The 25,516-nt window shown below is 36.5% G+C and overlaps 5 protein-coding genes and 1 long non-coding RNA gene across 8 annotated transcripts; 3 read left to right on the forward strand and 3 right to left on the reverse strand.

Annotated features, from left to right (window-relative positions):
- Positions 1–2,272: 2,272 nt before the first annotated feature.
- Positions 2,273–3,690, reverse strand: LOC107058410 (uncharacterized). Its single transcript, XR_001472014.1, has 2 exons — positions 2,842–3,690; positions 2,273–2,727 (listed from the first exon to the last, which is right to left on the reverse strand). It is a non-coding gene; the product is annotated as an uncharacterized lncRNA (long non-coding RNA).
- Positions 3,691–4,998: 1,308 nt separating this feature from the next.
- On the forward strand, positions 4,999–7,632 carry LOC102592886 (leucine-rich repeat receptor protein kinase EMS1-like). The gene is made up of 2 exons (XM_015304076.1): positions 4,999–6,822; positions 6,913–7,632. The coding sequence occupies exons 1-2, from the start codon at positions 5,100–5,102 to the stop codon at positions 7,227–7,229; spliced, it is 2,040 nt and encodes a 679-aa protein (XP_015159562.1). The 5' UTR covers positions 4,999–5,099; the 3' UTR covers positions 7,230–7,632.
- Positions 7,633–8,629: 997 nt separating this feature from the next.
- Positions 8,630–23,390, reverse strand: LOC107058409 (probable LRR receptor-like serine/threonine-protein kinase At4g36180). Of its 3 annotated transcripts, XM_015304070.1 has the most exons (5): positions 23,133–23,390; positions 16,446–16,840; positions 10,603–11,020; positions 9,142–10,484; positions 8,630–9,027 (listed from the first exon to the last, which is right to left on the reverse strand). In XM_015304070.1, exons 2-4 carry the CDS (start codon positions 16,611–16,613, stop codon positions 10,453–10,455), a joined length of 618 nt encoding a protein of 205 aa, XP_015159556.1. In that variant the 5' UTR covers positions 16,614–16,840; positions 23,133–23,390; the 3' UTR covers positions 8,630–9,027; positions 9,142–10,452. The 3 variants fall into 3 exon arrangements, with proteins under 3 accessions (XP_015159556.1, XP_015159554.1, XP_015159555.1); XM_015304068.1 differs by having other exon boundaries at positions 9,142–11,020; XM_015304069.1 differs by lacking the exon at positions 23,133–23,390 and adding an exon at positions 16,931–16,991 and having other exon boundaries at positions 9,142–11,020.
- Positions 8,708–9,790, reverse strand: LOC102593224 (leucine-rich repeat receptor-like serine/threonine-protein kinase BAM3). The gene is made up of 3 exons (XM_015304061.1): positions 9,704–9,790; positions 9,142–9,655; positions 8,708–9,027 (listed from the first exon to the last, which is right to left on the reverse strand). Exons 1-3 carry the CDS (start codon positions 9,788–9,790, stop codon positions 8,708–8,710), a joined length of 921 nt encoding a protein of 306 aa, XP_015159547.1.
- Positions 12,338–15,278, forward strand: LOC102588553 (probable leucine-rich repeat receptor-like protein kinase At2g33170). The gene is made up of 2 exons (XM_015304067.1): positions 12,338–14,301; positions 14,392–15,278. The coding sequence occupies exons 1-2, from the start codon at positions 12,957–12,959 to the stop codon at positions 14,709–14,711; spliced, it is 1,665 nt and encodes a 554-aa protein (XP_015159553.1). The 5' UTR covers positions 12,338–12,956; the 3' UTR covers positions 14,712–15,278.
- LOC102588216 (LRR receptor-like serine/threonine-protein kinase HSL2) lies at positions 16,847–20,241 on the forward strand. The gene is made up of 2 exons (XM_006364656.2): positions 16,847–17,917; positions 18,011–20,241. Exons 1-2 carry the CDS (start codon positions 16,849–16,851, stop codon positions 18,328–18,330), a joined length of 1,389 nt encoding a protein of 462 aa, XP_006364718.2. The 5' UTR covers positions 16,847–16,848; the 3' UTR covers positions 18,331–20,241.
- Positions 23,391–25,516: the final 2,126 nt, after the last annotated feature.

Genomic DNA, 25,516 nt, shown 5'->3' on the forward strand with positions numbered 1-25,516 from the left:
TCATAAGATCAACAGAGCTCCATTATGGCTTCAAGATTATGTTGCCTCTGTTCAACTCAGTCTTATCAAGCTATTATACTCTATTGATCAGTATATTGGCTATGATCATTTATCCAGCTCTTATAAGGCCTTTCTCTCTTCCTTTGGGATTGATGTTGAACCTGCCACTTTTGAGGAAGCTTGTAAGGACCTTAGGTGGGTTGAGGCAATGCAGGCTGAGATCTCAGCCCTGGAGGATCATACGACTTGGCAAGTGGTTCCCTTGCCTTCTCACAAGAAGGCTATTGGTTGCAAGTGGATATTCAAGATTAAGTATAAAGCTTCTGGTGGGGTTGAGAGATTTAAAGCCAGACTGGTTGCAAAAGGGTTCAATTAGAGAGAAGGTTTAGATTACCAGGAGACTTTTTCTCCAATTGTGAAAATGGTCACTATCCGGAGTGTGTTGGCTCTAGTTGCTTCTGAACAATGGCATGTTCACCAGATGGATGTCTCAAATGCTTTTCTTTAGGGAGATTTTTTTTATGAGGTTTATATGACTCTTCCTCAGGGATTTCAGCTTCCACAGGGATTCATTGTGCAGGGGAGAAACATGTATGTAAGCTCAATAAATCCCTCTATGGATTGAAGCAGGCTCCTAGACAATGGAATGTAAAACTTACGGAAGTTCTTATCAAACTTGGATTTGTTCAAAGTCTCTTAGACTATTCACTATTCATCAAAGGACTGGTACATCACTAGTACTAATTCTTGTATATGTGAATGATATGATGATTATTGGCAATGATCTTAAACTCATTCAACACACCAAAAAGATCCTCCAAGATACCTTCAAGATGAAGGATTTGGGAGACCTCAGATACTTTCTAGGGATTGAGTTTGCAAGGTCACAAACAGGTATTGTTATGCATCAAAGAAAGTACACATTGGAAATTATATCTGAAGCTGAACTTGGAGCTGCAAAACCAGCTTCCACTCCTTTTATGTACAGTTGACAACCAGAGAAAATGATGAAATAAATGGAAAAGGCAAGGATGATAAACTACTTGAAGATGCTACAATATATAGAAGGTTAGTTGGCAAACTGTTGTATCTAAATGTCACAAGACCAGACATTGCCTTTGCTACACAAACTTTGAGTCAATTTCTTCACCAACCTAAGCAGTCTCATCTTAATGCTGCACTCAAAGTTGTGAGATTCATAAGAGGGCAAGTTGTGTTAAGTGTCTTGTTATCTAGCAAGAAAAACAGTCAGCTGAATGTATACTATGTGATTCAGACTGGGGAGCACGTCTACATACTAGAAGATCAGATTTATGGTGAAGCTGGGAGATTCACTAATATCATGGAAGTCAAAGAAACAAGGAACAATATTTAGAAGTTCAGCTGAAGCAGAATATAGGGGCATGGCAAGTGTTGTAGCTGAAATTGTTTGGATAGTGAGGTTATTCAAAGAACTTGGTGTTGATGTTAAAACTCTTGTCATTATTCACAGTGATAGCAAGTCAGCAATCCAAATTGTCGCAAAACCAGTTCTTCATGAAAGAACAAAACACATTGAATTGGATTGCCACTTCATAAGGGAGAAAATATAGAAAGATTAGTGCAAACAAAGTATTTGAATACAAAGGAGCAAGAACATGATATATTAACTAAAGGACTTAGGGAAGTCTCAACATGAATACTTATTGTCCTAGTTTGGCTTATTAAATTTGTTCATACCTTCAAACTTGAGGGGAGTATTGAAGAAGGGATTACATAGAACAACTAGGACCTACATGTAATTAGTAAGGGTTTGTATGTAATTAATAAAACTTAGAGGGTTAGTTAGTAAAAGGTCAGTTAGATTAGTTACAACAATATTTCTGCTTGTTAGTCTGTATAAATGTAACATAATACTGATTCATTTGTCAATCAATGAAGTTCATTTCTCATTCTCTCTAATTCTTCTTCTTTACATCTAGAACATTCCTGATCAAAAGGCACTGTTCTTCAAGATATCTAACAGGTGAACATGACATCTTAGGCAAAGAAAGTGAGGAGCCCCGAGTCCTAAGGGGAGAGGGTGTATATGATGCCCCCGATGGAGGGCGGGCTAATGAGGGTACAGGATCAAGAAAGACGTCAAATCCCTGTTAAATGTGGCAGCAACAACACTGCAGAAGCTCAAGCAACATTTTTTGGTATTGACTGGTGCAGTGGTTTCACCATTGAACTGGATTCACTTTTGGTTATCAACATATCAAAAGATATAATAAGACTGCCAACTTCAAGGTGAAGAATATCATTGAAGACTTTTCCCAAATGATGAACCAAGCAAATGTTACAGGCTACAGCTAACAACTGCTCGTGCTACAGAGAAACAAATCAAGTTGCAGACGTCCTAGCTAAGCTTACTACTAAGAATTTGCTAGGAAGAAGTAGTAAGGCTAAGTAATAGAATTTGCAAGACTTCTTTCATGGAAGACCTAGCAGAAGGGATAGTACTGGTCCAAATAAGCCCCAACTTGAACATGGAACTCATTTCGTTCAAGAAACATGCTTCCTTGATTTCTTCATCAATAGCATCAACCACTAGATTGCCTTCTTCATGGTGGTTCCATGCCCATTGTGCAAGGTTTATATGCTCGTCTCCATTAATTGGTTCTCTCCCGGTAACCAGCTCCAATAACACCACACCAAAGCTGTAGACATCAATCTTGTCATTCACTTTCAACGTGTATGCATACTCTGAAATTCCAATTAGAATAACCAGGTATTAGGATAAAATCAATTAGAAACACAATACATGCGTACACTCTGGTGTGTTGTTGTTTATTTCAATATGAGAACAGTGAAATATACCTGGAGCTAGGTAACCAAACGTGCCAGCGATAGCAGAAGCAGTCTCTGTCTCTCCCTACTTAGCCAAAATCGCACATTCAGTTCATGGTCTAAAAGGATATTACTACACTTATGTCACGATGAATGATTGGCGGGGAGCACTCGTGATGCATGTAACATAGGCCTCGGGCAGCACCAACTGCAATTTGCAGTCTAGTACACCATTCCAAGACACAATGTGCTGAAGCAGTAATAGCTATTCCGAAGACTCTCAATCAACGAGTCCAATCCATACTTATGAGACTCCTTACATTTTGAATAGGTATCAGATTGCTACTCAAACTTAACAAAAATCTCTGAAAAATTCATTCAGACAATTTATCAAACAGTTAAAGTGCACCATTTTACTTAATAATTTTTAGCACTCTAGGTTTATTTTTTGGCCTCCAAAAATTCATAATTGTAATTTGCTACTATGACAATCACAATACACAAAGTATCCTGTTTTTTCATTAGTATTTGACAACTTAAAGCACAAAGACACTTCAAACTAAAGAAAATAAGTAAAAGTTCATTGATTCTCATGTCTTTCCATATGTATGGGCTGCTCTGAAATAATTTTGCAACAAAAACATTAGTTTTCTCTAGTGATTTCCATATTGACTTGAGCATCTCACCAATAATATGCAAATTCTTGTTTGTAAAGTGTTGAACCTTGATATCTTCGCTAAATTGAGGAAGAAGAATTGGTAGTCGTTCTAGTATATGAAATTTCAGCACATATCTTGAACAATTTTTCCTTTGATTGGAATATAAGGGCATGAATTTTAAAAATTTAGATTAGGGTTTTTTTGAGAAGAAAGAGGAGAAGAGCGTAGTAATCTTTTTCCTAAAATTGGATTTGTTTTCACTTTCCTCTTATTCTATACTAGTAAAATTAATCGCGCTTCGCGTGGAAATTTAATATCACGAAATATATAAAATAATACTTAAAGTCTATCCGTCACTAAAAGTAAAACACTATATTATCTCACATAAAAGATTAATAATGTAAAGAAAAATGAAAATTATTACATCTTATTATTTATCTTTAATAACATAAGCAATGGTGTCACTGTGCCACTCAACATGAGTAAAGTACACAAATATTTAATTGTGAAGAAAAAGAAGAGTTCAGAATTTTCATTGTTTTAAAATGAGAGGAAATCTCTCTATTTATAGACAACAAATGGTAGTGTGAACAAATGTTATTGTGCCTTATCGGAAAGGTTACAACTATTTGGAAAAGTTGCAATTCTTCATAAAGGTCAAAACCTTTAATAAAAGTCACAACTTTTTCTAAAAGTCGTAACTTTCATAAAAGTCACAACTTTTCATAAAAATCGCAATTCTTCGTAAAAGTCGCAACTCTTCATTAAAGTCACAACTTTTCATAAATGTCACAACTTTTCATGAAAGGGGAAGGCTAATTTTGTAAATAAATAAATTTAAAGTGAATTCTGGTTTGTGGTGGCACCACGTAGACAGGCCTAAGGTTCTCTTATATATATATATATAATTATAATTTATTTTTATTATTTTTAAAATCTAGATGTATTTATTTTAGTTAAGTTGGCAGCAATTGAGTGGTTCACTTATCCACATCGAGAATTTGTATATCACGTGTTTTGCCTGAAATATTCAACTGTTTTTTTGTTTAAATTTTGGATAGTTAAAGTGTTTCTTTATGCACTATCAAAGTTAAAGATCAAAGTTATAATTGAACAAAATTAAATTAAAAAGTCATTTAAATTGGTTGAGTGACTTTTTAAGTGAAATATACCTAGTTAAGTAATTTTGAAGTTATAAAAGAAAGTTAAGTGAGGAAAATCCTTGATTGAGTGACTTTCGGTGAAAAAGAATTGTTAGTTGAATGAGTTTGTTGTTAGTAAGTAGTAACTACCTCATTATTCTCTACAATCTCTTGTTTTAAATTACCAATCGTGTATCATACAACACAAGTCAGTCAACATGGACAAAAACTGTAACCGACTATGAATGAGAAATGCTAGCAAAGTTGACTTGTTAATTGGTACACATCCTATTCCAGTCCCCACCCAAATGGCGTTGCATTATCCTTTTGTTTTCCTTGCTGTTTCACGGGTCAGCTACTAGGTTGACTTGATCGTTCGTGTTCCACACAAATTTTATCATTGAAATATGACTTCTTTATAAATTCATAATGACTTCAGTCTTCATTACCATATGAAAAGAAACACAAGGGAAGCATCATTTTTAATATGCTCCAATCAAGATCTAACCGTTTTTTGCTTAATTTGCAAATCTTCTTCCTAATTAGCCTGTTTTTCCAAGAAACCTTACAATTTTCGGTCAGGGAACAGTCCATATTACTAAGCTTGAAACGACACTGGAGGGATTCCGAGTTCCTCCAGTCATGGGACTTGAATTCTTCAGCATGCACTTGGTCAGGAGTTTTGTGCATCGATGACCGGGTAGTGACTCAACTAAATCTTGGAGAAAAGAACATTACTGGAAAAATTCCATCAACAATAATATGTCAGCTCAAGAACCTTAACTTCATTGATCTCTCCAACAACAACATTTCAGGAACTATTCCAGTAGGCCTGAAAGATTGCTCAATGTTACAACATTTGGACTTGTCCAATAATTCTTTGATCGACCGGATTCCAGGTGAGTTGTTTGGGATGAAACAGTTACTCAGTTTGTATCTTAATGGTAACATGTTGTCTGGTGAGATGCCAAAACAAATATCATCTCAACTGGAAAATCTTGATCTTTCTGAGAATCACTTGAACGGTTCGATACCAGAAGATATTGGAAACTTCAAAAATCTTTTGAAATTGGATCTGTCACATAATTCTCTCAGTGGTTCAATTACAAGCAAGTTGTTTCAGTTGCATGATTTGCGTCACCTGTCGCTAAGTTCCAACTACTTGTCCGGTGTGATACCTGATGAAATGGACTTGTTTAGTTTATACGATATGGATCTTTCACATAACCAATTGACTGGTTCTATACCAAAGGGATTTCAGTATTTACCTGGACTGCATGCCCTGGATTTGTCTTATAATCAGTTATCAGGAGACATTTCAAAAAGTATAGAATATCTTAGGCCTAGAAATACTTTAAGGCTTTGTTCCAACAAATTCTCAGGAAGAATTTCTTCTGAATTTGTTAAGCTAACATATGAAGTGAATTGCTTTGATGAGTCCAATCTTTGTTCTACATCCAACAACCGAAAACTTTTGAGATCACAACACTTGATTATTCCTATTGTAGGAGTGGGGTTGGCTATACAGTTATCATGGATCTTTTACAGAACAAGAAAGCATTGGTGGAAAACAAAGAAGCAGAATGTCAAAGATGACATGAAGTTCATTTCATTTCAGAAGTTGAAGGTGACTACAGAAGACATTTTGTCTAGCTTGAAAGACAAAAACATAATAGGAAATGGAGGATCAGGGAAGGTCTATCGAGTTGTGATAGACCAAACAGGCAATACTTATGCTGTTAAAAGCATAGGGCATGGAGAAAAATCAGGTGGAAGACCCCAAAAGGAGTTCCTGGTAGAAGTTAGAACCCTTGGTAGCATTCGACACAACAACATTGTCAAGCTCATCTGTTGCATCTCAAGTTTAGACAGAAAGCTTCTAGTCTATGAATACTTTGAGAAACAAAGCCTCGACAAATGGCTTCACAGAAAGAAAAGTGTAGTATCATCGGGTCAAAGTAGTACCCCGGCCCTGGATTGGCAAAAGAGATTAAAAATAGCCACTGGTGCAGCGCAAGGACTCTGCTATATGCACCACGACTGTACTCGATCCATCATTCATAGAGACATTAAGTCCAGCAATATCCTTCTGGACTCAGAATTCAATGCAAAAATAGCAGATTTTGGACTAGCAAAAATACTATCCAGGAGGGATGATAATCCTGAGACAGTTTCTGCTATTGCTGGAACATTTGGTTACATTGCACCAGGTATATTACAGTTTAAATATCTATTGTACCTCGAGAATTTCACAAAAGAATTATACTCCAATATTAAATTTTAATGTTTGGTCCTCACAGAGTATGCCTCGACATTTAGAGTGAATATAAAGACAGATATCTATAGCTTCGGAGTGGTGCTATTGGAATTAACAACAGGGAGGCAACCCATTCTCAGAGAGGACCAAATGAATCTAGCACAATGGGCTCAACAGCGTTACAGAGATGGGAATTTCATTGTTGCCCTTGATGAAGAAATCATGGAAACAAGTAATGTGGAACAAATGAGAGGTGTTTTTAAACTAGGACTAATGTGTACCGGAGCATCACCATCTAGTAGGCCGTCAATGAAGGAGGTCTGCAACATTCTTCAAAGTCTCAGAGACCCCATATTTTGAGAGAATAGAATGTTTCGCCTTACATAGATAAATGTAGTTGTATTTTTTTTAACAGAATGAGAAAGTCGTGTTGATAACGATTTCTTCCAGCAATGTATACTTTAGTAATACTGTCAGAGGACATTTTTTATCCTCAGACAGATCAATAGCCTCATCTGGTTTAAGTGGTGTCAAACACAAGGGCTTGTAAGCTTTACCTTAGAATGTGATTCCTTGTTCATACTTGAGATGTCGCGAGGCAAGAGCTAAGTGTCGTGGCAATTACAGTGTATATATATATATATATCTTTTTTTTAATTCTTCAGAACTCTCCAAGGAAGCTTTTGGAACATACAGGTTTGATGAACTGCAAATGCCTTCTTTCAAACATAAATCCTTCTCATGATAATCTTGTAGGAAGTCTAGTTCTTGTGGCAGAGGTTGTAGCGGCTGGGGATTATCCTGGGGTTCCCAAAAAATAAAAAATAAAAATTCTAACAGTTTTACACAATTGATAAAAGCTAAAACCATTGATTAGATATTCATTAATGGTCTAGGCTAACTTATATGATTGGAAAAATGAAATGTTCCTATAAGCGATCAAGTTTTTCTACTCGTTAATTCTTTTGGTACTTGTTTTAATTAGTTTGTTAGAATTGTTCTGACCCTCAGTGATACTCCTGATGGAGCAGGGTCAAGTAGGACTAACAGACTTCTAGGTTCACAAGCTTCAGAAGATGAGGTGAACATGACATCTTAGGCGAAGAAAGTGAGGAGCCCCGAGTCCTAAGGGGAGAGGGTGTATATGATGCCCCCGATGGAGGGCAGGTTAATGAGGGTACAGGATCAAGCAAGATGTCAAATCCATGTTAAATGTGGCAGCAGCAACACTGCAGAAGCTCAAGCAACATTTTTTGGTATTGATTGGTGCATCCAAAATGGATTCAGTGGTTTCACCATTAAACTGGATTCACTTTTGGTTACCAGCATATTAAAAAAGATGATAAGACTGCCAACTTCAAGCTGAAGATTATCATTGAAGACGTTTCCCAAACGATGAACCAAACCAATGTTATTGGCTACCGTTAACAACTGCACTGCTACAAAGAGGCAAATCAAGTAGCAAACGTCCTTCCAATAAGGCAATGGTATACCTCTCCTTCCAACAACTTCCTAGAGGTTCTAAAGGACCTTTCCATTTAGATAGATGTCAGATACCTGGTATATATTAGGACAAAATTTGATAAGGACAACTTTTTCGTTTTGTTGAGACCGTTATTGACTGTTCTATGGAAAAGGACTAACAAGTGTATTCTCCATAATCTATAATCTGACCCATTTTATGAGTTAATTAGACTGTTGGATAGAGAAGAAAAATCAGAAAAATAAAAGAGTTGATTCATCACCTCACTAGAAAAGAAGGTAGAATAAGTATTTGGACTTTTAATTTTTCAGTGCAAATAAAGAAGCAACGATAATCCTGGATTCGCAGCCAATTGCTAGGAAGAAGTATTAAGGCTAAGTAATAGAATTTGCAGAACTTCCTTCATGGAAGGTCTAGCAGAAGGTACAGTACTGGTGCAAATAATCCCCAACTTGAACATGGAACTCATTTCGTTCAAGAAACATGCTTCCTTGATTTCTTCATCAATAGCATCAACCACTGGATTGCCTTCTTCATGGTGGTTCCATGCCCTTTGTGCAAGGTTTATATGCTCGTCTCCGTTAATTGGTTCTCTCCCGGTAACCAGCTCCAATAACACCACACCAAAACTGTAGACATCAATCTTGGCATTCACTTTCGACGTGTATGCATACTCTGAAATTCCAATTAGAATAACAAGGTATTAGGATAAAATCAATGAGAAACACGATACATACGTACACTCTGGTGTGTTTTTGTTTATTTCATTATGAGAACAGTGAAATATACCTGGAGCTAGGTAGCCAAACGTGCCAGCGATAGCAGAAGCAGTCTCTGTCTCTCCCCACTTGGCCAAAATCTTAGCTAGTCCAAAATCTGCAATTTTGGCATTCAGTTCATGGTCTAAAAGGATATTACTGCACTTAATGTCACGATGAATGATTGGCGTAGAGCACTCGTGATGCATGTAACATAGACCTCGGGCAGCACCAATTGCAATTTGCAGTCTAGTATGCCATTCCAATACACAATGTGCTGAGGCAGTAATATCTTTTTCACTTCTTCTCTTGTGATGCAACCACTTGTCTAAGCTTTGATTTTCCATGTACTCGTACACCAAAACCTTTGAGTTTCCTCTAGAAATGCAACATAACAACTTCACAATATTAGAATGTCGAATGCTACCCAATACTTCAACTTCTGCAAGGAACTGTTTCTCAAGCCCGTGGTCTAAATTCCTCTTGTTCCATATTCTCTTAACTGCCACAAAGTTCCCATTAGGATTGACACCAACTCGATAGACCTTCCCATATCCTCCACTTCAAATCAAATTTTCTTCTGTCATATTCACCTGAATTTCAAATTCTGTGAATCCTAACTGCTGGAAAGAAATGAACATCCACTCAGGATCTTGGTTCTCATGCCTCTTCCTCCACATGAGTTGGTCTGTGGAGAAAGTCCAATTCTTTTTAAATGTGTAACATAATAATGTTATCATGACTAAAAATGCAACAGGGGCCACAACGGCAATTACAACTCTTGTTTTTCCACTTCAACGTGGAACTTGGATGTAATGGTTGGTATATTTGCTACATAGATTCAGATTATTTCTAAAGTAGTATTCATTCTTGTCATACTCTTGTGGAATATGTCCAGAAAGCTGATTCGATGAAAGATCCAATGTTCTTAATCTCAAATTTCCAGTTATACTAGGTAAATTCCCAGAAAATTGGTTATCCCCCAAAAGAAGAGATGTTAAATTCTTCCAATGAAATAAGTAGCTTGGAATTGAACCATTTAGGTGATTTCCTGAGAGATCTAAGACTTGGAGACCAGAAAGATTAGAAAACATTTCTTGAGTTCTCCCCATCAATTCCATATTTGCATCCAACATTGGTAACCTACCGGAAAATTGGTTAAACTCCAAATGAAGATTCGTCAACTTCTTCCATTCAAACAAGTAACTTGGGATAGACCCCTTTAAGTAATTCATTGAGAGATCCAAGACTTCGAGACCTGAAAGAGCGGAAAATGTTTCTGGAATCTCCCCTTTCAAATTTGACCGTACAATGAAAAGGGCTGTCAACTTCTTCAGTCTTCTTAATTCCTCTGGGATTGTTGCCTGCTTAAAGCTGTCAATATAGGATATATCCAAGGTCTCAAGCTTTGATAAATTTCCAATTTCTCGGGATATCCAAGTGTTGAAATTATTGAACTTAAGAGATAGATATTGCAATTCAGAAAGCTGACCTATGGCTTCTGGGATATTACTGAAGTTATTTCCAGCAATATCTAAATGGATTAGCCTCGACAAACGATGAAGGTCACTAGGCAGTGGTCCATGGAATTGATTCCAAGAAATATCAAGATATTCCAGCTTTGAGCAATTGTACAAGGAGGTAGGAAATTCTCCTCTGATATAGTTGCTACTCAGGTCTATCAATTGCAGGCTTTTGAGTTCACATATGATTAGTGAAATTGTTCCGGAAAGTAGATTCCCTTCATGAATCGAGATGCTTGTAACAGAACCATTTCTGCAGCCTATACCATACCAACTGCAGTGTGAGGAATCGGAATCGGAATCCCATAATTGATGCAATCCCCATAGTTGCTTCAGCTCCAACAAAATGTTCTTCTCCTTTTCGTAGACGTCACTCTGTAAACCGCCCTGGAAATGCATAAAGGCAAGTAAGGAGACAATGAAAAGGTAAACTTGTTTCCTGGGAATTGAGAATGTAGATTTTACAACATGAATATGGTTGATTTTCATGGCTCCTTTGGTTTGATTGTCCTCTTTATTTTGTGGATCATGAATTAGCTTTGAAGAAACCGTGTATTATACAACACAAGTCAGTCAACATGGACGAAAATTTGTATAATGCTAACAAAGTTTGACTTGTTAAATTTTAAAAAGATAAGAAACAAAAATTGACTTCACTGACGTCTGTGGACTGTGGCCAAGAAAAAACAGCAAAGAAATCAGATGATCAAATATAATAGAAGATAAGAGAGAAAATACATGATGAAGTCCCCCCTAACTTACATTTTATTTTAGAGTAGATACCTAAAGTTTGCGGGGTCATATTATCAAAGCATTTCCCACCGTAATAAATATACCATTTTGATCCATTGCACCTACAAGTTGGTAGTATTTTCCAGCTTTATGCCCGGATTTTTTAGCAAATAAACCACATTATTGTTTCTTCTTTTTTTAAAGTTTTTGTCACTCACTTATCCTTGTTCTGATATCATGTTAAAATAAAGATACAAAAATAATGAAGAACAAGAAACAACCTATGGAAGAAATTTCCTCTTTCTTTTATGTTATTCGATATTTACAACATCATATTGTTACACAAAATTTGTAGTCGCTCTAGGGCTTCCCTTTCCTTGTCCAAATAAGCCTACCATTATTCTTTTCCTAATTAAATTACAATCACATACATAATTATCATAAATATAATTTTTCATATTTACTTCATTAATAATACTAATAAGAAATAGATTTACACGTAACTCAATTCCAAAAATAAGTTCATGAGAATTATCTAAAACCATATAAAGAGACAAAATCCTTAGTACAGTGTGAAACAGTTGTGCACACACTAGTATTAACCCACACAAGGTGCAACCTTTTATTCTTAAATTTTTTGCTAACAGATCAGATGAGCAAATATAATACTTTAAAATTGGTACACATCCTAATCCAGTACCCACCCCCAATGAATACAAAATCATTTTCACATATTCTATTTTTCTTTCACACATGACTTCACATTTATCTTGTGTTTTATCATTTATTTTTTTCATATTGAGGGTTGGGGTTCTGAAAATAGGAGATTAATTATTTTCTTTGAATATCACTTCCTATCTATAAGTAATAACACAAATTACAAATTTCGAAAGCATAATTAATAAGGTTAATATAGTAAAACAGACTTCTAAGTAAATATTTTGTTAAAGGAGAGTATCAAGTCATGGTGGATAAGTTAAAAGGGGGAGGGAGTAAATTAGTAGCTTGACTTGGTCAAAAGGAGACAACTAGCCAATTATTATGGTTTGATTCTTCAAAGCCAAATAGTTGGCTCTAAATGACTATTTTATTGTTGGAATAAGAGTTGACTTGACAGACTTCATTATCAAATGAAAAGAAACACAAGGAAAGCATCAAATTAACATGATCCAAGCAAGCTCTAAACTTTTTTGGCTCAATATGCAAATCTTCTTCCTAATTAGCCTGTCTTTCCAAGAAACCTTACAATTTTCAGGCACGGAACGGTCCACATTACTAAGCTTGAAACAACACTGGAGGGATTCGGAGTTTTTCCAGTCGTGGAATTTGAATTCTTCAGAATGCAATTGGTTAGGAGTTTCATGCATCAATGACATGGTAGAGACACAATTAAATCTTGGAGAAAAGAACATTACTGGAACAATTCCATCAACAATAATATGTCAGCTCAACAACCTTACCTTCATTGATCTCTCCAACAACAACATATCAGGAACTATACCACTAAGCCTGAAAGATTGCTCAATGTTACAACATTTGGACTTGTTCAATAATTCTTTGAGCGGCCGGATTCCAGGTGTTGTTGTTTGGGATGAAAACACTAGTCAATTTGTATCTTAATGGTAACATGTTGTCCGGTGAAATGCCAAAGCAAATATCAGCATCCCAACTGAAAAATCTTGATCTTTCTGAGAACCACTTGAACGGTTCGATTCCAGAAGCTATTGGTAACTTGAAAAATCTTGTGAAATTGGATCTGTCACATAATTCTCTAAGTGGTTCTATTACAAGCAAGTTGTTTCAATTGAACCAATTGAGTCACTTGTCGCTAAGTTACAACTACTTATCTGGTGTATTACCTAATGCAATGAACTTGTTTAGTTTGTATGATATGGATCTTTCTCATAACCAATTGACTGGTTCTATTCCAAAGGGACTTGCAAGTTCAACTGGACTGGATGCTTTGGATTTGTCGTATAATCAGTTATCAGGAAACATTTCAGAAAGTATAAAACATCTTAGGCCTAGAATTAGTTTAAGGCTTTGTTCCAACAAATTCTCAGGAAGAATTTCTTCTGAATTTGTTAAGCTAACATATGAAGAGAATTGCTTTGATGAGTCCAATCTTTCTTCTACATCCAATAGCTTATCTATCCCTGGGCTACCAAGCTTTCTCTCTGGTGATGAGGTTCAAAAAATTTCGAGATCACAACACTTGATTATTCCTATTGTAGGAGTTGGGGTAGCTATACTGTTATTATGGATCTTTCACAGAACCAGAAAGCATTGGTGGAAAACAAAGATGCAGAATGTCAAAGATAACATAAAGTTCATTTCATTTCAAAAGTTGAAGGTGACTACAGAAGACATATTATCTAGCTTGAAAGACGAAAACATAATAGGAAATGGAGGATCAGGGAAGGTCTATCGAGTTGTGATAGACCAAACAGGCAATACTTATGCTGTTAAAAGCATAGGGCATGGAGAAAAATCAGGTGGAAGACCCCAAAAGGAGTTCCTGGCAGAAGTTAGAACACTTGGTAGCATTCGACACAACAACATTGTCAAGCTCATGTGTTGCATCTCAAGTTTAGACAGAAAGCTTCTAGTCTATGAATACTTTGAGAAACAAAGCCTAGACAAGTGGCTTCACAGAAAGAAAAGAGCAGCGTCACCCGGTCAAAGTAGTACCCCGACCCTGGATTGGCAAAAGAGATTAAAAATAGCCACTGGTGCAGCTCAAGGACTCAGCTATATGCACCACGACTGTACTCGACCCATCATTCATAGAGACATTAAGTCCAGCAATATACTTCTGGACTCAGAATTCAATGCAAAAATAGCAGATTTTGGACTAGCAAAAATACTATCCCGGAGGGATGATGATCCTGAGACAGCTTCTGCTATTGCTGGAACATTTGGTTACATTGCACCAGGTATATTACAGTTCAAATATATATCGTACCTCGTGAATTCTCAAAAGAATTTATCCAACTCTAATATTTTTTAATGTCGGGTCCTCACAGAGTATGCCTCGACATTCAGAGTGAATATAAAGACAGATATATATAGCTTCGGAGTGGTTCTATTAGAATTAACAACAGGGAGACAACCCATTCTCAGAGAAGAGCAAATGAATCTAGCACAATGGGCTCAACAGCGTTACAGAGATGGGAATTTCATTGTTGAGGCCCTTGATGAAGAAATCATGGAAACAAGTAATGTGGAACAAATGAGAGGTGTTTTTAAACTAGGACTGATGTGTACTGGAGCAACACCATACGGTAGGCCGTCAATGAAGGAGGTCTGCAACATTCTTCAAAGCTTCAGAGACACCATATTTTGAGAAAACAGAATGTTTAGCCTTACATGGATAAATGTAGTTGTATTTTTTTAACAGAATGAGAAAGTCTCAATAGCCTCAGCTGGTTTAAGTGGTGTCAAACACAAGGGCTTGTAAGCTTTACCTTAGAATGTTACTCCTTGTTCATAATTGAGATGTAGCGAGGCAAGAGCTAAGTGTCTTGGCAATTACAGTGTTTGTATATATCATTCGGGAGATTAGACAGATTTTAAGCACACTGAGCATTAAGGTCTAACAATGCTTTAGGAAGGATAATCATGATGCAGATGCTTTAGCTAAATGAGTAATGGAGGTTAGACCCATATCTTTTTTTAATTCTTCAGACAACCTGCCTATTCCCAACCAATGTGGGACTTTTACCCACTCTAACACGGGAAGTAGATTTCTTTCATGAATAGAGATGCTGGTAACAGAACCATTTCTGCAGCCTATAGCATACCAACTGCAGTGTGAGGAACTGGAATCCAATAATTGATGAAATCCCCATAGTTGCTTCAGCTCCAACAAAATGCTCTTCTCATTTTCGTAGACGTCACTCTGTAAACCACCCTGGAAATGCATAAAGGCAAGTAAGGAAACAATGAAATGGTAAACTTGTTTCCTGGGAATTGAAAATGTAGATTTTACAACATGAACATGGTTAGTTTTCATGGTTCCTTTGGTTCGATTGTACTAGCTACCTCATTCTCTACAATCTCTTGTTTTATTTTTTTCAAGTGTTTTGATTGGATAGTTAATTAGCTTTGAAGAAACCGTGTATCATACAACACAAGTCAGTCAACATGGACAAAAATTGTTGCTGACTATGAAAGGAAAATGCTAGCAAAGTTGACTTGACTGACCTTTCTGGCCAAGAAAAAACCAGCAAAGCAAGAAGATTTTTGCATTTTCCAGAAAACGATTATCAATAACATAATCAACATGTTTTTGTTTGTAATCTAAAGAACTGCCAATTATTTATTTGAATTATTAAAATGGGAAAACTCAATTAGCTCAAATTCAACATAATATTAATAAGAAATAGCTTTTGAACCTAACTCAACTGTAAAAACAAGCTAAGAATTGTCCGAAACTATATAAAGAGACCAAATCCATCATCCCACTACAATTTTTGTGCAAGCACAAGAAAGTGCACCTACAAATTCATTTTCACAGTCTCTTTTTCTTTCTCACATGACTTCACATATTTCATAATGAGGGTATCAAGTCATCGTGGGTAAGTACAAAGGAAGGGAGGGAGTAAATTACTAGCTTGACTTAGTCAGAAGGAGACAATTATTATGGCTTGATTTTTCAAAGCCAAATACTTGGCTCTGGATGACTATTTAATTGTTGAAATATGATTTCTTTATTAAATCCACACTGACTTCACAGACTTCATTATCAAATGAAAAGAAGCACAAGGGAAGCATCAATTAACATGTTCCCAGCAAGCTCTAACCATTTTTTGCTTAATATGCAAATTTTCTTCCTAATTAGCCTGTTTTTTCAAGAAACCTTACAATTTTCGGGCACGGAACAGTCCATATTACTAAGCTTGAAACAACACTGGAGGGATTCGGAGTTCCTCCAGTCATGGAATTTGAATTCTTCAGTATGCACTTGGTCAGGAGTTTCATGCCTCGATGACCGGGTAGTGACACAACTAAATCTTGGAGAAAAGAACATTACTGGAACAGTTCCATCAACAATAATATGTGAGCTTAACAACCTTACCTTCATTGATCTCTCCAACAACAACATTTCAGGAACTATACCACTAAGCATGAAAGATTGCTCAATGTTACAACATTTGGACTTGTCCAAGAATTCTTTGAGCGGACAGATTCCAGGCGAGTTGTTTGGGATGAAACAATTACTCAATTTGTATCTTAATGGTAACATGTTGTCTGGTGAGATGCCAAAACAAATATCATCTCAACTGGAAAATCTTGATCTTTCTGAGAATCACTTGAACGGTTCGATACCAGAAGATATTGGAAACTTCAAAAATCTTTTGAAATTGGATCTGTCACATAATTCTCTCAGTGGTTCAATTACAAGCAAGTTGTTTCAGTTGCATGATTTGCGTCACCTGTCGCTAAGTTCCAACTACTTGTCCAGTGTGATACCTGATGAAATGGACTTGTTTAGTTTGTATGATATGGATCTTTCACACAACCAATTGACTGGTTCTATACCAAAGCGATTTAGGGATTTACCTGGACTGGATTCTATGGATTTGTCTTTTAATCAGTTATCAGGAGACATTTCAAAAAGTATAGAACGTCTTAGGCCTAGAAATACTTTAAGGCTTTGTTCCAACAAATTCTCAGGAAGAATTTCTACTGAATTTGTAAAGTTGACATACGAAGAGAATTGCTTTGACGAGTCCAATCTTTGTTCTACATCCAACAACTTATACATCCCCGGCCTACCAAGCTGCTCCTCTGGTGATGAGGTTCGAAAATCTTCGAAACCAAAACACTTGATTATTCCTATTGTAGGAGTTGGGGTAGCTACACAGTTATCATGGATCTTTTACAGAACAAGAAAGCATTGGTGGAAAACAAAGAAGCAGAATGTCAAAGATGACATGAAGTTCATTTCATTTCAAAAGTTGAAGGTGACTACAGAAGACATTTTATCTAGCTTGAAAGACGAAAACATAATAGGAAATGGAGGATCAGGGAAGGTCTATCGAGTTGTGATCGACCAAACAGGCAATACTTACGCTGTTAAAAGCATAGGGCATGGAAAAAAATCAGGTGAAAGACCCCAAAAGGAGTTCCTGGCAGAAGTTAGAACACTTGGTAGCATTCGACACAACAACATTGTCAAGCTCATGTGTTGCATCTCAAGTGTAGACAGAAAGCTTCTAGTCTATGAATACTTTGAGAAACAAAGCCTCGACAAGTGGCTTCACAGAAAGAAAAGAGAAGCGTCACCCGGTCAAAGTAGTACCCCATCCCTGGATTGGCAAAAGAGATTAAAAATAGCCACTGGTGCAGCTCAAGGACTCAGCTATATGCACCACGACTGTACTCGACCCATCATTCATAGAGACATTAAGTCCAGCAATATACTTCTGGACTCAGAATTCAATGCAAAAATAGCAGATTTTGGACTAGCAAAAATACTATCCAGGCGGGATGATAATCCTGAGACAGCTTCTGCTATTGCTGGAACATTTGGTTACATTGCACCAGGTCTATTACCGTTCAAATATATATCGTACCTCGTGAATTCTCAAAAGAATTTATCCAACTCTAATATTAAATTTTAATGTTTGGTCCTCACAGAGTATGCCTCGACATTCAGAGTGAATATAAAGACAGATATATATAGCTTCGGAGTGGTGCTATTAGAATTAACAACAGGGAGACAACCCATTCTCAGGGAGGAGCAAATGAATCTGGCACAATGGGCTCAACAGCGTTACAGAGATGGAAATTTCATTGTTGAGGCCCTTGATGAAGAAATCATGGAAACAAGTAATGTGGAACAAATGAGAGGTGTTTTTAAACTAGGACTGATGTGTACTGGAGCAACACCATACGGTAGGCCGTCAATGAAGGAGGTCTGCAACATTCTTCAAAGCTTCAGAGACACCATATTTTGAGAAAACAGAATGTTTAGCCTTACATGGATAAATGTAGTTGTATTTTTTTAACAGAATGAGAAAGTCTCAATAGCCTCAGCTGGTTTAAGTGGTGTCAAACACAAGGGCTTGTAAGCTTTACCTTAGAATGTAATTCCTTGTTCATAATTGAGATGTCGCGAGGCAAGAGCTAAGTGTCTTGGCAATTACAGTTTATGTATATATCATTCGGGAGATTAGACAGATTTTAAGCACACTGAGCATTAAGGTCTAACAATGCTTTAGGAAAGTAATCATGATATCCGCATGGAGGTTAGAATCATATCTTCTTCTTTTTTTAACTCTTCAGAACTCCCTAAGGAAGCTTTTGGAACTTACAGGTTTGATGAACTGCAAATGCCTTCTTTCAGATATAAATCCTTCTCATGATACATGGGGATAATCTTGTAGGAAGTCTAGTTCTTTTAGTTAAGTTGAATGGGATCGTCCATTTTCGAAAAGGGGGCACAACTTGAAGGCATAATTGATTGGAAAAAAAATAATCGAAAGATATAGGAGAGTGTTTTTTAAATGAATAAGTCCTTATTGTAGTTGAGGAGATGATAATCAACTTCAAGAAGAACTTTCATCTCAAAATACTAAAAAAAAGTTTTTCATACTATCAATGTTATTGAATTGCCTCTGCATATGAATATACTTCATAATAAATGTGGGACTTCTCACCGCGAATCTGAATTTAGTTAAACCTCAATGCATGTACCGGACATTGGGTGAAAACAAAAAAGGATAGTATGAAAAACTATCCCAAGTGTTGCAAACCTATTAGCTGGAACTGTCCTCGCACTGAATGTAGAAATGCAATATTGATGGCTCCTCTAATGAAAATCCAGACCCCAGATCGTGGACCTTTTTGTATCAGAGATATTATGGGAGAGTTAATTTATGCTACTACTAATGTCATGAATCATGATTAACACTACTAGCCTATGTGCTGAGGCTAAAGCAATAGAAAAGGAGTTGGAATATTCTGTGAGCCATCAATACAACCTCTTATAATAGAGACTGATTCAACCAAGTTGCGGATTTTTTAGCTAATTATGTGTTCATTATCAATATCTACTATATGAAGCAAAGAAATTATTGAACATTGATAAGCAACAAGTTCCCGGGTGATATTTTAAAAAAAAGGCAGGAACTAGCAACAAGAACAACAAGCAGGCTACTCAATCAACTATCACAATAGACTATCCATACAAAATATACAAATCTTCATGAGTACAACCAGAGTAATAACAAAATACAGATGGTGAAATTAACTTGACAAATCCTCCAAATATTTTCTTATCAAAAGTGGTATCAATCTCAAACAAGGTTCAATCTTTTGGGGAGGAAATATTAGAGGACTATCTCGGGGGTTTTTGACACTTTACTCGCTTCTTGGAAACTATTTTGAGGATGGTAACATGTTACACCCCAACTTAGGGATGCAACTAGCACCTGGTGCGACACTTGACCCTGAGTCGATCCTTGCTGGACAACTACGCTACCAACATAACACCAGCCACAAAATCAAAAAAACAAACAAGTATATTTCAACTTAAAAATAAGGCCTCTATCGGCAAGGACCCTGTCAACATAATCTTCAATAAACTCAACTACTCCCAGCAATTCATATAGAATAGAAACTAAATCATTTATTGCCCGTCAAGGTCACTGTTATATCTAGAAACATATAAACTGAACACATATAGTCATATATGATTAAGGCCAACAAGCCACTAAGCTAAAAGGGCAAAACAACAAGGCCAGCATAGCCAACAACACACATCTATTCAATCGAAAGTTTGCAAGCCTCTAAGAGTAATATACTTGGTCGGGACCCTTATACTTCCTGTCCCGACCTACCTATTAGTTGAATATGACAAAACACTAGCAAACCTTTAAATTTGGCAACTCTAGAAGAAATAGAGCTGACCAATCTTCTGGAACTCAGCTACACTATTGAGGAGGCTTGTTTAGCTGTCTGTCAGGATCTGCAGGCAAAAATGCAGCACCCCTGCCCCAGGTATGAGGCGTCATTATGAATTGATATATCGAGTATAAAAGGCAATAGAATAACTGAGCAGGTATCATAATGTACCAAAAGTAATCAGGTAAGGAAGTCAAGAATTAGATGAGTGTACTGACCTGTAACACCTTAGAATTTGGCAAGTGTGGTTTGGAAAGTGTCATGGTTTTAACGGGCAGGTTCATGGACAGTGAAGTGGTCCACGACCTGCCAACCCATCCGTGAACCCTACTCCCCAAGGCTCAGGAGAACTTGATCCCTCACGGACGCCTGAACGGTCTGTGGAAGGGTAAATGTCCAGTTGATAGGGCCGTGGTGATTGGCAATAAAATCCCATTTTTTCTCTCTTGTTCACAATCACCTTCATGGACCGTGAAGTGATAACCGGTCCGTGAAGGCCTCCGTACAGGGGTCCCGTTAGCTTTTAAGTCAGGGCTATTCTAGTATTTTCCTATGCGTCTAATACCTAAGCTATGTTGTTTTGACCCCTATTCTAAGACCTATATAAGTATTTTAATTCCTAAAACTACCCATTCTAAAATCATTCTCCTAAAATCTCAAATTCCCTTCAAGTTCTTCCCCCAAATTCCTCTCTCTCAAGCAAAGAAAGAAAAAGCTAGGGTTTCACTTCAAGGTCTCCAATTCACCATAAAATTTGGGCCTTGATCATCAAGATATGTTACTATTCACCTATGGAGTCTTTTCCTCCATTGGGTTCCCAAAGGTCCCAATTCTACAAGCTAAATTTTCAATTCAAAGTTAGGATTTTATTCAAATTCCATGAATTCTTCTCAATTATGATTCAATTAGTTATTTCCTAGCTTCTAATGCATGAATTGAAGTATTTACATGATTTTGAGTTGAATTCATATGAACTCATGCATCCATGATTTTTACTATGAACACATGATGAAACTTATGAACTATGCAATATGAATATATGAAGATATGCATGTTTTTGTGAAATTAATGTATGACTTGAGGATGCTTTAGATGAAAGTATCAATAAGATTGTGAAAAGTTTTCTCACATGCTACTATGATCATGATTGTAAAAGGTTTTCTTACATAAGGTTGAAAGGTTTTCTCACCTAACTTGAACTAAGATTTAAGGAGCTATTCTAAATGACTTTAGCTTGGATTGGTAGCTTAAACGTGCCTTTCCATGGATGATGAATATGATTAATGACTATTCTGTGGGATTTTACTTAGCACCGAGAGGATATTGAGATGGAGGCTCTCCAATTAGTAGAGGTCGGGTCTCTAGTAGCAATCTCCTTGTCCCTAACTACGTGCCCCCGTAGGATTTCTTAGCTAGTGGATCCACGTAAACTAGAAGTTTATGGTCCTTACTTAGCAAGTAGGACATCTCGAAATAGACACCGGATTTCATGTTTTAGAGCACATGTTCCATATCGGTTAATGGAAAACATCCCACAATAATGAACTAGATTATTTTCAAAGTATCTCACCAAGTGTTTTAAATATGTTAACCTTGCATTGACCATGATTATGACTTGTGTTTCTAACACCGTATCTTATGCTTTATCTTGGCTATTGCATATCATGTAAAGTCTTTTTAGCATGATTTCATATTGTTTGTGCATTGTTATCATACTTAGTATATTCCATGTACTAATGTATACTTGTGCCTATATTGTTTCCCTAATGTAGGGTCCGATGCTCCTACCTCGCATACTTGTGGCTAGTTGATCTCTCTTGTCGATTTGAAGATTGGTGAGTCATCATGTTCCGAGGACCAAGACACTTTTATAGCTTTTCTTTATTTCAGTTTTCAGACATTGTACGTGGCGTATGGGTTATATCCCAACCACTTCTTTTGATGTATTAGATGGCTTGTTGAAACTATGTTAGACTTCCGCTTTGTCAAAAAAATTTATGATATGAGAATATTTCTTTGAAATCTTTATTTCTATTATCTAGTATGATACATGGTAAGTGACTAGCATAGGGCCTCTCGGGGTTCTATACGCTGTATTACACCTAGGGTATACTTTGGGTCGTGACAAACTTGGTATTCAGAGCACAAGGTTTAGAAAGGTCCTAGGATGGCTCACAAGCCACGTCAAGTAGAGTTTGTTCATGAGTGTGAAGCGCACCATATTTATGAATAGGAGGTAATAGCCTATAAGATGTTTAGGAAATTCCACTTCTTTCTTTATTCTAAAGTCGGGCGATAGAGTATAACTCTGTATGTCTCTCTCATAATCCTTACCCGATGCTTTTCGGGATATGGCTCCTCGAAGAGCCTACGTTAGAAGGAATGCTGGAGAGAATGTGGAATAAGAAGCTCATCAATTTCTGGCCGACCCTTTTGCCGAACAAATGACTAATGCGGAGTTCTGATTCGTTTTTCATGTTTTGCCCTCAAGTTCATAGGTATTGCAATCACATAAGTTTTATGTCAAACTAATTGTAATGATGTGAATATCAACAAGGAGTGATATGCAGCTAATTACAAAGCCATTAAGGCATCAACAACGTAATGAGCTATCAATACCCCATCTAAGCAATGACAATTTATCCAAGAAGATTCTTACGTCGCTTTTTAACATGTATCACCAACTAAACAAGAATAATCCCAATAAGGAAAGCTCACATGTATACATATATATAACTCTAGCAACCAACTCCATCAACAACTATTATGACTATGAGTACTATGGTGATAAAGAACAAGTCGCATTACCTATACGACAAAGAAACTTGCCGAAAAAAGTTAAGCTTTAACATACCTTTTTTCATCGAATTTACTCTGTCATATTACTTCTGCCCGCACCTTATGATACTCGCTGCAGACACCCAAAGAACTTTCAAGAACTCAAAACACAGCCAGATCCCTACTGACACAACTTCCACAGAGCTACACCGCACAATCCACAGAGAAAAAATATACCAAAACAAAGAGCGCGAGACGTAGAGCAATTTCCGTTAAAGACCCAAGACAAGATCATAAATATATATATGGATGATTTAAAGGTTGAATATCTCGCTTATCTGTAGTTATCACAAAGACAAAAGAGAAAATTAAAGATATATATATATATAATATATACACACTTTTCCACCAACCTTGGGGGCCCACTTTCCCTTGGTTGCGCATTCTAATGAAAATGTAAATATCTCTATTCTGAAATTGTATAGGCAAACGGTTTAATGCATTGGAAATTAGACTCGTATACCTTTGATTTGATAGGTTATAGGCCCTCCAACTCTTTATATATTGGGGAGAAAATTGTCTAAAACGCCCCAATCTATTACCCAATTCTCAACTACACACTTATTTTTTACGGGGTCATATTACCCCTAAACATTTTAAAAGTATAATATACACCCCTTAAAAACTCACGCCCAGATTTATATAAAAAAGTGAATTGCATGCGCCCTGCCACATAATATTAGCTTTTTTTTAAAGAAAAATCATTTATTCTGCAATTATTTTTCATCTAAATTTCCCTCTTTCACTTTCCTTTTCCATTCCTCTTTTATTTTGATCTTGACCAATTGATTTTCCAGATTTGAGGATACATTCTATTATTGGCACCATCTTCTTCGAGCTTCACCGGAGTTATGAACACTAGAAAAATTTTGATGCTCTCTATTGAAGCAAGAATTTAACAATGTTGAGCAACCTATTTCGCTTATTGGGTCTTTTCCAATAATGGGTTTGTCACCCAATGATTTCATTGATGAATTATACTCCATTGATGGATGTGCTACTTGATGAATTTTTCTCCATTAATGACTCTAAAGTTCGATCCTCTTGACTTTCGATTTTGATTTTGAGTTATTGTCAATATTTCACATTAATGAGAAGTGAATATATTGTGAGAAATTTGTGATTTGAGAATGAAAGTTACCTTAATGATGAGGGGTTAGTGAGGGCGGCGACCTGGTGGTGGAGCAGAGCCACCGCCGATGACTTTTGATTTTGATTTTGAGTTATTATCATTTTTTCACACTGATGAGAAGTAAATTTACTGTGAGAAATTTGTGATTTGAGAACAAAAGTTAACTTAATGATGAAAGGTTGGTGAGGGCGGTGACCTGGTGGTGGAGTAGAGCCGCCGCCGATGTTGCTTTGACGAAGAGAAGAACAAAGTCAATAAAAAACTGCCGATGTTTCTTTGATGAAGAGAAGAAGAAAGACGATTAAAGAAATTAAAGAAAACATAAAAAAAATTGAAGAATAAAAATATTATAATATGAAATTTAAGAAATACTTTTAAAATTAAAGTTTTAATTATTATTTTTAGCTCTCACTCTCTTTGAGAGAGTGAACTACACTTTCTTTGCCACTTCATCATTTAGGGAGCAAATAATTCTACTTTAAAATAGTGTAAGGGGGTAATAGGACTCTCGTAATGAATAAGTGTGTAGTTGAGATTTCGGGTATAGGTTGAGGAGGTTTTAGACCATCTTCTCTATATTGGGAGAAAAGCTCTAAGACATTAATTTATGAATGATTATGAATGTAACTTGCGATAACTTTTGCTGACTTTTATCTTACAACTTGCTTGGATTAAAAACTTAAAATACGACCATTGAATAATTTGAATACGTCTTACCATATCCTTCTTTAACTTATTAATCACCCTAAGTATTACCCCAAAGGTACAGATCAATTGAAACATTCCATTAGGGCGAGGTTTTACTTAACAATACTTTTTTGGTGTGAATCATTTTGTCTTGCTATTTAGCTCTATTCGTGAAGAAGTTCTTCGTCTTAGAGTCGGATACCATAGCATCCAGTGAGATATTTAGGTGTCTTAAGATTAAATCAATCCGACATTAAGGCAAATCTAGCATAAATTTCACATGGGAAGTTAAAACTTAACATCTTCGTTATTAATGAGAACTCAACACTTAAAGGATTCTCATATCTTACATGGTTACCGCTGTCGATGGCCATATAACAAAATAGATCACCGGACCCGGACTTTGTCGACATTGTTGATATGGCCAAGAGTGAAACTCCTTATTTGCTCTAGTTGTTGTCGTTGAAAATGCAGTAAGAGTTAACTTCGACACATCCGCCGCTTTAGCTGTCCACTTTTCTTTTCTGAAATTCATCTGTCTTTTTGTTTAGCTTTAGTTGTCCCTCCCCCCCCCCCCCCCC

This window comes from Solanum tuberosum, unplaced genomic scaffold, assembly GCF_000226075.1.
Source record: "Solanum tuberosum cultivar DM 1-3 516 R44 unplaced genomic scaffold, SolTub_3.0 scf00509, whole genome shotgun sequence".
NCBI lineage: Eukaryota > Viridiplantae > Streptophyta > Magnoliopsida > Solanales > Solanaceae > Solanum > Solanum tuberosum.